General features: G+C 49.9%; 1 protein-coding gene across 1 annotated transcript in view; it reads left to right on the top strand.

Moving 5' to 3' along the window:
- Positions 1 to 1,235: 1,235 nt before the first annotated feature.
- Positions 1,236 to 12,907, top strand: part of CDCP1 (CUB domain containing protein 1) — a 60,953-nt gene continuing 49,281 nt past the window's right edge. Inside the window, exon 1 of the mRNA XM_031017433.2 lies at positions 1,236 to 1,462. Coding sequence (XP_030873293.2) covers positions 1,381 to 1,462 — 82 coding nt within the window. The 5' untranslated portion in view covers positions 1,236 to 1,380. The remainder of the gene's footprint in view (positions 1,463 to 12,907) is intronic.

The following is a 12,907-nucleotide window of genomic DNA, read 5'->3' as shown; positions in this document are numbered from 1 at the left end:
TAGGCTGATGTTTGTGCATGTGCTCCGGTTCCTGTCCCAGCCCTCCTAGGCTGCTCTGGGTGACCCTGGCCCAGCCTCTGGCTGCCCACAGGCACAGGTAGCCCCAGGGGGCCCCATGGAGTCATTCTGGCAGACCCCTAGTCTGCCAGCTGAGTCCCTGAGCCATCTACTGCCTTTCCCTGTGGCCCTGTGGCCCTAGGCTTGGTATGTGGCCTATAGGGTGGAAGGAGAACCCACAGGAGCCCCTAAGCCAGACACACAAAGCGCACAGGCAGCTGGGAGGAGGCAAAGAGCCCAGGCCGTGGATTTTTACAGCCCCAGACTGGCTTGGATGCTACATGCCCAGACCACACATACTACTCCACACATAAGGAAGGCGCCCTTGTGGACACGTTTGGATTTCCAAGCTCTTGGTTCATTCACTCATTCATGCAACATTCACTCTTCAAAGCAACTCTGCTGGAGGAAAACCCTTCCTGCGCTGTGAAACCCTGCCTCTGTAAATTCCTAACTGGCCTTGGGCACTGTGTTTCCTCTCTAATGTGGAAGGGATGCCATGAGCATTAGAAATGCTGCAGGTAGGGGCGCCTGGGTGGCTCAGTCGTTAAGCGTCTGCCTTCGGTTCAGGTCATGATCCCAGGGTCCTGGGATCGAGCCCCGCATCGTGCCGGGCATCCAGCCCCATATCCAGCCCCATATCCAGCCCCGCATCCAGCCCCGCATCCAGCTCTCCGCTCGGCAGAAAGCCTGCTTCTCCCTCTCCCACTCCCCCTGCTTGTGTTCCCTCTCTCACTGTGTCTCTCTGTCAAATAAATAAATATTTAAAAAAAAAAAAAAAAAGAAAGAAAGAAATGCTGCAGGTAAAGTGCCTGAGGCTGCAGACACGCAGTTCCCGCGGCCAAATCAGGTAGGAGACGAGCGAGCCCACGAGAAATCAGGGTTTGGGTGATCCACAAATATGATTCCCTTGCAAAATAGGGCTCACAAGGGCTTTCTTGTCGCCCGGACAGTGAAGAGAAAGCTGATCGGCTTCCCCAAGGGCGACCGTCGCGCCTGTAGGCAAAAAGGTTTGATCACTGTCCGGCTGGAGAGGGAAGACTAGCCCGGGAGAGTGGCGACAAGTCCCAGCACCCTGGGAGGGAGGGGCGGGCGCTGCGGCAGGAAAGGAGGTGGAGACAAAGGAGGGGTCAGGCCGGGCCAGCTCCGGCTCCCGGGCGCAGGGCGGAGTCCGGGCCGGCCCGCACGCACGCAGGTGAGCTGGCCGGGGCGGAGCGGAGCGCAGCGCAGCGCAGCGGGTGCCAGGCTCGGGCGCCCGCGGCCGCCGCTCGGAGCCACCGGCCACAGCCGATTTCCCCAGCGAGGCCGAGGCGCCCCGGAGCCATGGCCGGCCAGAACTGCGGGGTCACAATCGCGCTGCTCGGGGTCCTGCTGCTGGGTGCCGTGCGCCTGCTGCGCGGAGCGGGTGAGTGCGGTGCGGCGGTGGCGGGTGGCGCGGAGTGGTGTTGGTGGCCCGCGAGCAGGGTCCCGGCGAAGGGTGCGGAGGAGCCGAGGGACGCCGGTGCGGTGAATGCTGAGTCGGGGTGCACCAACGGCGCGGGGTCCCCGGGACCGCCGGCTCCAGGGCGCGCGGCGTTGGGCGAGGTGGCCGTGCCCTCCTGGGTTCCGAGCGACCTCGTCCTGGGCGCAGGCCGCGGCACCTAGGAGTGTCCCCGGAGCGGGGTGCCCGGCAGTCGGGGGATGAGCCCCGCGCCGACGGCGCAGGAGGAGATAAGAGCGCGCCCCGACCGATTCCCGGGGACCTGCGGCGCCCTGGGGGCCTCCCACGGGTGCTTGGGGGCGCCGGGGCTGGGTGTGGGGAAGGAGCTATGCCCTCCTGGCCCACCCTCTACCTCGTCGCCTGGGCCAGGGAGAAGGCGCAAGAGTACAGTGGTTTGGCGCCCGACAGCTCTCCGGATCACCCTTGTCCCGGTCCGCACGCTGCATTCTAGCACTCCCGAAGTTCGGGAACATTAATTTGAAAATGAAAGCGCCGGGCTGGAGAAGGCCGCCAGGTATCCGCGGCGCCGCCAAGCATCCGCGGCGCGGAGGCGCTGCAGTCCCGCTCCTCGCGCCTCTGGGTAGAGTCTGCACTGGGGCCGCCGAAGGGGGTCGGCGAGGGGGCGTTGCAGAGAGGTGTGTGAATTTCCAGTAGTTCCGGTTGTGGGGAGGGACCGCCACCTCCCCGCTGCCTCTGCGCTGCGGGTGCGTGCGGGGAGGTGCCCTGCGGGTCCTGCAACTAGCAAAACACAGAAATAAGCAGGTGTACGAACCTGACTGGAGGCCTTTCCCGAAACTAGCGCAGGTTTTGTGATTCTTGAAAGAGCTGTCCAGGAAGCGATTTGGGTCTTTGATTATTCTTTGCTGCAGCTGGAGGGCGGGGGGGTTGTATTTGGCAGGTAGGTAGAATGTGTGAATTAAGTTAAGGAATAAAGCCAAGCGGGTGCGTTGAACTTTGGCGTTGTAGCAAACGCCAGCATTACAAACCCACAGGAAAGCTTCCTTGTTCCTTCCTCCAACAGTATCCGGTAACGTTGCTGCACGGTTCATAGAACATTTTAAGACTTCATTTAAAACCTTGTACACGTATGCATATTTACTGTAGAACACATTCACTGTCAGCCTGAATTTTCCAGATTTCCTTTGGGGAAGAAAAAAGTTTAAGAATAGAGTGATTTCGTGAGTGAAAATGTGTGTAAATGTGTGTGAGAAAAATGCGTGTCCAATCACACTTGGGAGCTGTATGGAAATTGGAATTGAGATGTTTTGCATTGTCTGTGATACCCAGAACTCCTCCAGTAAGAATACAGTGTAAATCAAGGCATTAGTCATGACAAGGATGACAGGCTGGCCCGAACTGGCCTCTGGTAATGCATCTGATTTCACCCGGTGGCTGCCATTTTGGTTCCCGGTAGCTCCAGCAGAGTCCCTTCCTTCCCGGAAGTGCCTGACTCTCGGAGCCGTGTCTCATGGTTCAGGTATAAGTATGGGGAAGCCTAGCAACTTCCCATCTCACTTTCTTAAATCCTTCCTGTGGTCCTCAGAACTGGCTCTGTCCGGCCACATCTCTGGCCTGAACTGAGGACTGTGTCTCAGAGGTTAGAGCTGTTGCAGAGTACAGCTGCTTTGCCTGAAGTCTTGGGGGTGGCCTAATGGGTATGGGCCTTTGAAGAGTTACTGGAGTCTGTCCAGAAAAGATGGAGACACAGTGAACTTGTTTTTTAAATCCCTGAACTCTGGGGCTGGGACGCCCTGGTGGCTCAGTCCTTAAGCATCTGCTTTCGGCTCAGGTCATGATTCCAGGGTCCTGGGACCGAGCCCCACATCGGGCTCCCTGCTCTGCGGGAAGCCTGCTTCTCCATCTCCCACTCCCCCTGCTTGTGTTCCCATTCTCACTGTGTCTCTGTCAAATAAATAAATAAAATCTTAAAAAAAAATAAATCGCTGAACTCTGTTAACAAAGACTCGGTAGAGTGAAGGTGAGGTTGGCATCTCTGCGGAACTGAACTGTAAAGGGAAGTTTGTGTCTTAGTGTGGTGTGTTGGGTGGGTTTGATGTAACCACCCGCCCTCCCACTTCCAAGAGTGAGGGACTAGTTAAGTTGGAATCATAATTTTGTTAAAACCTCAACTTGGTGACTTTTTAAGAACTGCTGGGATACCAGAGTCTGGGTCAGTGACCCTGTTCTTGCCACCATTGTTTTTGTCAGAACTGTGAGCAGTCATCAAACAATGTGTTCACTCACCCTCGATGAGTACGTGTGTTCATCATTATTCAGATTCAAATGAGGAGCTGGCGGCTGTTGTCTGGAATGTGTAACTGGCAGGACTGAGGATTCTTCCTCACCCCCACAGATCTTCATGACTTAGGGTCAGAGAGGGGTGCTCTGCTGACTGTAGGGAGGTGCTCTGTTGCTGGCCCATCAGCCTCAGCATTCACCTCAGATGCTGCCATTTTGTCTGTGAAGTCTGTACCCTGCCTACACACATGCTCTTCTGGGGGTTCTCCCAGGCTCTCAAGGTAGGGGAAGGAAGTGGAAAACATCAATTAAAATGTTTCAAGTAATATATAGTTATTGTAGAAAAATTGGTAATAAATATAACCAACATGAAAAAAAATCTGTGAGCAAAGCACCTTGGTCATTTTGGTGCAGTCTATCTTTGTGTGTGTGTGTGTGTGTGTGTGTGTGTGTGTAAAACCAAATATGGGACCATCCATTGTATGGCTTTCACCAGTCCCATTGGACATTTAAGTTGCTTTCCACTTTTCCTGCTAAAAAACAGAACATGTCTGACAATAGGGGACTGCTTATATCAATTCTGATAGGTCCGTTCAGTGAAAAGACATTAAAAATTACATAGCACAGGGACACCTGGGTGGCTTAGTTGGTTAAGCATCTGCCTTTGGCTCGGGTAGTGATCCCAGGGTCCTGGGATCGAGTCCCGAGTCGGGCTCTCTGCTCAGCGGCAAGTCGCTTCTCCCTCTCACTCTCCCTCTGTACTCTCCCTCCCTCTCTCTTTCTCCCTTTCTCTCTCTCAAATAAATAAATAAAATCTTTTAAAAAAAATCTTTAAAAATATTACATAGCACAGATTCTATACTGACATACAATGATGTTATCTTTATGTTGTCGAGGTTATAAAATAGTATAAGCTGGATTAGCTCATTTGGATATATCTGAGAATGTGTTCTTGTTCACTGTATTGTTCTGCACTTTCTTGACGATTCTGACTAAAACTCTGGAAATAGAATTGCTGGCATGAAGAATAGAGAAAATGTTCGGGCGGTGGATCCATCCTCCCCCGTGGCCCTGTGGAGGGCTCGTCCTGTGGTCCTGGTGTACATTCCAACCAGCATGTGCAAGCAGCTGGTTCCCACACTCGCAGGCTGTCCTCACTGTTTCAGTAACATCTAGGGAAGAAGTTTTTTCCTCCCTCTAGTTCAGCAAGTAGGGTCTGAACAGTGTTCTAAGAATCTTAGGAGCACCCCAGTTAGATGGTACTAATAGTCCAACAATGATTTTTTTTTTTTTTTGGGCCAAAAAACAACAACAACAACAACAACCCAGGGGGCGCCTGGGTGGCTCAGTCAGTTAAGCATCATCCTCAGGTCATGATCTCAGGGTCTGGAATCTAACCCCACAGTAGCGGGCTCCCTGCTCAGTGGGGGTCTGCTTCTCCCTCTCCCTCTGCCCCTCGCCCCAACTTGTGCATGCTCTCTCTCTCTAATAAATAAATAAAATCTTAAAAAAACAAAAACAAAAACCCAGAACTGAATCCCTTTGCTTATAACACAAGCCTCACCTGGGATTCTGCACAGCAGTGCTGCCTTGGGTTTGGATAGGGGAGGGGGTGGAGTTTGCTGGTTGGAGGGCTTCATGATTGAGCTCAAGGTGGGTGGGGCAGTGGGGGAAGACAAGACCCCTGCTATGGGAGACCCATGGCTAAGGCTCTCCACCTGACTGATTAAGAAAAGTTCATACCCTTTAATTATGATTCTAAATTATAAAAATTATCCCACAATCAAATTATTTCAAACCACTTCCGACAGCCTTGTAATTAGCCCTTCACCTTCTCCCAGGCAGCTGGCAACGTTCTTGATAACCAGGCCAGGAGAGCCAAGTTTCCTACCTCACCCCCTTGTAGCCTTGAATTTGTATTCAGTACATCATTTTTTAAAAACACTAACTACTTCTTGTCATAGCTAACACATATGGAGCATCTGCTCTGGACCAGCCACTCTTCTGAGTATTTTATATGTAAGCATGTCTCACCATCAGTAATTCATTCTTTAAATTTTTTTTAAGATTTTATTTATTTATTCATGAGAGACAGAAAGAGAGAAAGGGAGGCAGAGACAGAGGGAGAAGCAGGCTCCCTGTGGAGCAGGGAGCCTGATGCAGGGCTCGATCCCAGGACTCTGGGATCACGACCTGAGCCAAAGGCAGACGCCTAACGACTGAGCCACCCAGGTGCCCCTAATTCATTCTTTAAAACCAGACATTCTGCATGAAACAAAAACTGATGCAGTAGGTCTCATTGTTTCATATGGGAAAAACTGTAGCAACCCAAACCCCCAACTGTTTCCAAAAGCATAAACACAGAAGGACACCCATCTGTAATTAACCGATTCTATTCAGTGTAAAATACATAAGACGTCACTTCCGGATTGCCAAACCGTTTATGTGGTTCTTGGCGGACAGCTGCTTTGTGTGTAGTAACTTGCTGAACCCCCACTTGTTGACACTCGGGGCATCTCCATCAGATCCTGACACTCCACCTATTTGTATTTGCAATATAAGTCGAGACCTTCTGAGTATTATTTTGTTTAAAATGTTGTGTTATGTTTGGAGTTGTAAATATTCCTGTTTCCCCCCTTTCCCCGGGAAAGAACTATGATAGATGAAACAAGGTTTGAGTCATAAAAACTAAGCTAGGGGCGCCTGGGTGGCTCAGTAGGTTGGGCAGCTGCCTTCGGCTCAACTCATGATCCCAGGGTCCTGGGATTGAGCCCCACATCGGGCTCCCTGCTCAGCGGAGAGCCTGCTTCTCCCTCTCCCTCTGCTGCACCTCCTGCTTGTGCTCTCTCTCTCTGTCAAATAAATTAATAAAATCTTTTTAAAAATAAAATAAAATAAATAAAAACTAAGCTGCTTTCTCCTAAGAAAATGTAAATTGAGGAGGTGTCCTTGCGGAAACCTGCTAGCCTTTTACCTGTCCATCCTTAAGCAAGTACCCCCACGAAGACCCCTGTGTTGAGGGGCACAGAGAGGTGAAGTCACTTGCCCAGGGTTACCCAGCTGGTAGGGAGTGATGCTAAGATGGCGGCCCAGGTAGCCTGACCACACAGCCCGGCTCCTGTAACCAGTGCCCGGTAATAACCCCTGTGCGCAGTGGGACTCCTGAAGACCGCGTTTGCTAGTCCTCTCAGAGACAATGTCTGTGCTCCAAACATGTCCTTTCATTTAAAACAAAACAAGCAACGCTTACTGAGTGCTGTGCTCATATTTGTTCTGGGGATGTGTATGTGCTTTTAATAGTCAAAGTATTTCAAGACCATGCTTCGAAAACACCTGGACGCGGTAACAAAAATTCAAAGAGTAGGAAAGGGTGTGTGGGAGGAAGCATGCCCCCATCCACCTCTGACCCCAGATTTTCTCCCAGAGGCAGCCATGGTTTCTTGTGCATTGTTCCTGAGCTGTTCTACACATGTACAAGTTTATAAATGTATGTACCTTCCTTCTTTACACAGCAGGAGCATAACCATAGTATACAGGATAGGATGTTTCTCACACGTGTCTTGATTTTGTTCACTTTTTGTGATTTTATCCATCTTGTGCTCACTCCAGATTGGAACATATGGGGGCTGTCATTCTTTTTGACGGCTGCATAATATTCCTTCTTTTGTCTTTATTTTTTTTATTTTATTTTTATAAGATTTTACTGATTTATTTGAGAGTGAGAGAGAGAGCATGAGCAGGAGGAGGGGCAGAGGGAGAGGGAGAAGCAAGTTCCCCTCTGAGCAAGGAGCCTGATGCGGGGCTCGATTCCAGGACCCTGAGATCGTGACCTGAGCCAAAGTCAGACCCTTACCCCACTGAGCCAGCCAGGCACCCTGGTCTTTTATTTTTATAAACAGAGCCTCAGTGACCATATTTGCAGTTGACTTCATTAGGCATATAGGCAAGTTTACCTGTGGGTGAAAATTCCTGGAGGAGGGAATTACTGGGTCAAAGGATTTGTACAGAAAGTAACAAAGAACAAATGGAGCAAAGTGAGTGACAGAAGTGAGACAACTTGCCAAAGGTCACAGCTAATGAGCGGTGGTGCTTATCTGTGAATCCGGGCAGACCCGTTTCAGAGTGCAGGCTCTGCACCTCCCCACACTGCGGTTTACTCCTTCCTTTCATCTTTCCAGTTGAAACTCACCATACATTTTAGGCGAGAGAAACGTTTCAAATTTCCTTTTAAATATTTACTTTTGGCTAAGCGCTCAGTGTGCCCAGAGTCCTGGGGGTCAGGAAGACTGAGGCCAGGCATGGTTCTGGTAGCACCTCATGTTGACATTGAGGAGTCATTTGTTCTTACTGACTTTTTACATAGGTGAGTCTCATGGTTAAGGTGTAACACACTCTAAGCTGCTATAACACACAGACTCAAACGTGGGTCATGGCTCAAACACAGATGCGTATTTCATGCTTATATAAGCTCCCAAACAGGGGATCCCCTCCAAGCAGTGATGAGGACCCAGGCTCCTTCCACTTTCTTGCTCTGCCGTCTTCAGTGTATGGTCATCCACATCAAACTGACAGAAGACAGAAGAACACAAAGGGGCTCACATGGGGGGTTTTTATGGCCCGAGCATAGGAGTCATTTCCAATCATTTGTGCTGCCATTCTCTTGGCCAAAACTCAGTGGCATGGCCCCATCCCACTGAAAGGGAGACTGAAATGTAGTCTAGATGTAACCCTGGAAGAAGTTAGCATTGTCCAGTTGGCAAGGCACTGGGCGTAGTGGGCAGAGCACCAGACTTAACAGTCAAGACACGTGGTGGTAACCTCAAGTCTTGTCAACCATGAGCTTTAGGACGTGGGAAAGTTGCCTTGCCTCTCTGGGCCTCGGTTTTTCCAATCTTTAATGTAGGGGCTTGGACCATGCAGAGGAAGCACCAGCCCTCATGTTTTATGAGCTGATTTTAAACCAAAGCTGATCTGCGGGCCTCCTGGAGACCCCTGAGCTAGGGGAACAGCTCAGGCAGATTCATATCCAGTGCCCATGAGCTTAGTGGCTGGTGTGCATGTTCAAGTGTGCAGCGCGACTCTTGTCATCTTGCTCTCTTTCTGTCTGTATCTCACATGAGCTCAGGAAAAGAGGCTAGAAGGAAGGAAGTCCCACCGCAAGCACCTGGCCTCGCAGGGTGGCTCAGCAGAGTCCCCCTGTGTGGAGGACGGTTTCTTGGTGGCAGGAATGATCATGACAAGGACTCTTTATTGTCCTGCGTGATCTCCCCCATTTGAGCCACATTGCCCCCACAGCATCCTGACCGGGTTGGCATGGTTTGGTTTGGTTTTCTCTAAATAGTGATGCTGAATCTGTGAGAGAACACAATAGAAAATCAGATTTTGCCTTACAGACATTCGCTTTACAACTTGTATGAAATGAAAAGTTCTTTCTTCAACTACTGGACTTAAAAAAATAATCGGCGCTTCTCAAGTCTCTCCTGAGCAGAGGAGCCCAAGACCAGGGCACCAGTGAGAGCCTGGCTGGTCTGACTTTGCTGGGGAGGGGCTGTCCTCTCGGACCAGCCGTCCATGCTGCCCGATGCCAACACAACTCAGCAATATGACTCCAACACCAGTAAACGCCTCACTTCAGAGTGGGAGCATCTTTAAGTAATGAGTTGGGAAATATCTCGAAAGAACGCATTAAAACTGTTCCATAAGCACAGACAATGTAGCTTTCTTTAAGTTTTAAATGAAATGCCGATACTTCTGACCCTCCATGACAGAAGACCAGAAGATTCTGGGTAAAATGTGCCATTTCTGCAAAAACATATGAAGTACCGATCTGCTGCCTCTGTCTGGGATGATAAAAGTCTCCAGAAATGAGTTTCATCAGAGTCTAATGAGGCCCCAAATCACGTGGAGTTTAAGTTAAGCTGTCGTTTTGGGGGTGGGGTCCACCATGTGGCCACGCACGATGCCACACAATGCTTGGAGCCCTGAGGAGCCTTCTGTAGCCCTTGACGATGTGTGGTCCAGCTGGGAGCCGGGCAATGATGGTGTCCGTCCCGGCACACGCCGATCCATCCAAGTAGATGCCTTATCTTCCGCTACTGATCTGGGGGCAGGAACATCAGGCTGTTTCAAACAAAAATGTTTGGCTAAAGCAGCGTTGAGCCTGAAAACAACTCACAGATGTTGGGTGAGAGGTCCGGGGACACCATAAGGGCTGCAGAGAAAAGCCCCTGAGTGTGGGGGGCTCGGGGCATCTCCTGGACCCAGACAGACATCTGGCTCTTACGCAGAGTGGCACGCCACGGTGGGGGAGAGGCCAAGAGCCAGCAGCATGGAGGGAGGCACAGCGGTATGCCTCTGCTCCCGCTGGAGGCCTCGGGCAGCTGGGAACACTGTCTTAGGGAAGATTCAGCAGTGGTGATGGGCTATCCTCCCTGCTGAGTGCCAGGGAGGGGGGAGCAGAGAAATGGAAGGAGTTGAGCCAGAGGTCTAACTGGGCTCACGGTTACCTGCTAGCTTTTTGGAAGCAATCTCATTCAGACAAGCATTGGGATAGGGCAGAGCTTGGTTCAAGTCCTGACTCCCTCACCTCTTAACTAGGCGGCTTGGGCTAGTTACTTAGCCTCCCTAGGACTCAGTGTCCTCAGTTCCAAATGGGAACATGGCAGCACCTCATGGGGAGCTGGAGGTCTGTATGAAATCACGTCTGTAAACCACTCAGCACCCGGTCTGGCCGAGAACAGATTCCTCAGTTAATGAGAATTGCTGTTTCTTTGATTATTTGAGTTGAGCCCACAAAGAACTTGGAGATTTTCAAGAGCAGATGGTCTGGATGGAGCTGCCTGGCCATGGTCTGCATAACCAGGTTGCTCGTGGGAGACAGAGGTTGTTCTCCGGCCTCTGCTACCACACGCTGTGCTTCAGTTACTGTCCCCGTGCAGGTGACTTTGGGCAGGTGTGAGGACATCTCGTGGGAAGTTCCTAGAAGTGAAGCTGCTGGATTAAAAATGGCAAGAAGTCGGGGTGCCTGGGTGGCTCAGTCGGTTGAGCGTCTGCCTTCGGCTCAGGTCATGATCCCAGGGTCCCGGGATCGAGCCCCGTGTCAGGCTCCCTGCTCAGCGGGGAGTCTTCTTCTCCCTCTACATCCCCCCACCCCACTCGTGCTCTCTCTCTCGCTCTCTCTCAAGTAAATGAATAAAATCTTTAAAAAAAAAAAAAGACAAGAAGTTATTCTCAATGACACTAGAACAAGTTTTTAAAAATTGTTTGCAAGTGAGTACCTACACACACACACACACACACACACACACACACACACACACACACACACACACACACGTTTTCTGTTAGCCAAGAAACTGACCAGACCAGTTTTATGTAACTTTAATGCCACACCCAATTTCTCTGCGAAATGAATGAGAACACCCCAGTAGGCTTCTGAGGGTTATAGTATTCTTATGAGCAGGTATCATACACCGACCCTAAGCTGGAATGTGCCAAGCCGTGGAAACAGAGCTGGACCCCTGCCTTTAATCCTACCCCCCCACTCCCCGCCCTGAGAGACAAAGAAGGATTACCCAACCGGCCTAGAAGTTGCTGACAGTTTTATCAGGCACTTCAGCCTTGGGCTAAATCTGTGGCGAGCAAGTTCTCAACTTGTCAGAACACAGAAGATGTTTTTCAAATTATAAACAGTGCTTGGGTCATCTTGCAGAAGCCCATCACCACCCAATGCAGCCGAACACTGCCATCCAAATCTTCCAGCCTCCCTGGTCTGTGCCTGTGTGAGGAATACAATACAAGTTCTAGCCAGGGACCTGGGGCCCAAGGAAGGTGTGTCCCACTGGCACCTGGAAGCTCTAGATAAGCATCTTCTGCTCCTTGTCCTGGTAGTTGGAGACTGGAAACAACCCAAATGTCCTTCATTAGAAGCCTGGTTAAGTAGATGATGATACATCCCAACAGTAGAATGCTACATAGCCATTTAAGGCAATTGGGTGTCTTTCAGTGTACCGATGTGGAGTGACCCCCAAGATATATTACGGACGGGAAAGCGTAAAGTTCAGAACAGTGAGTATAGCGCGTTGCCTGTTGGCAAAAGGAACTGAAATAAAATCAGGGTGGCGTATAGATATATATTTACATATTCAGAGAGTACCTGTGTGAGGACACACGAGAAACAGACATCACTGGTTGCCCCTGACAAAAACCCCAGAGGCAAGATAAAAGCAAGACTTTTTACTGATCAAAACCCTTTTTTTTTTACTTTGTGCTTCATTTATTTATCTAAGTGTAAAATATATTTTTCAGCTCTATTACGCTATAATATACAGAGCACAAGGTTCACCAATCTCAATGGCACTATTCAATGAGTCTTGTCAAATGCATGATTCAACAGTCCCACCACCCTGCAAAGTTCCTCCAGACCCCTTTGCAGTCAATCCCCAGGCAACCGTTGATTTGCCTTTTGCCTTCTAGCACCAAAGTTTTGCCTTAAAAATAGTCTTAAATTAAAAAAAAAAAAAAAATCAAAGCCAGGTTTAAAGATAGCAATCAATACTTTTGTTAAAAAACAGATTTTGTGAATGTAAATACTGTCTTCAAAAAGTCTACAGTGGCTTCCTGGAAGAATTTGGTTGTGTAGAAGGAACGGAGTAGAAGGATCAAGTCACTAGGAATTGGGGAACTCATGACCAAAGCTGCCTTCTCCACGTGGAGTAACTTTTCTTGAAAAGCAAATTGTTGCATTTCTCCCCCTATCCACCCTTAGAGCCTAGCGCTGAGCAGACCTAGAGAATTTGATTTTTGGCTAGGAAGTCTTTGAAAGATCTAGCGCAGTCTTAAGCCATTAGGTAATAAATCCCATCCATTCCACAGATCTTGGAGGCCCTCTGTGCTAGACGGTCAACATACAGAGGTAGGAAACCCCAGTCCCTTGCTCTCCAGGGACTCACCATCCAGAAGGGATTCAAACATGTACACTGAGGGCTACAAATTAGAGGCATAGAGGCCTCGACCCAGTTCTGTTTGGTGTGTTTTGAAAAAAAAGAGCTGAATTACAAAGTATTTAGTAAAGCACGCACTTCTGATTCAGCAGATACCCTATGTTGGCCTTTCTCGTTTACATTGCCTGCT

This window comes from Leptonychotes weddellii, chromosome 1 (assembly GCF_054177405.1).
Source record: "Leptonychotes weddellii isolate Sample4059 chromosome 1, ASM5417740v2, whole genome shotgun sequence".
NCBI lineage: Eukaryota > Metazoa > Chordata > Mammalia > Carnivora > Phocidae > Leptonychotes > Leptonychotes weddellii.
Note: the sequence above shows the minus strand (reverse complement) of the source record. Positions and strands in the feature narration are given on the sequence as shown.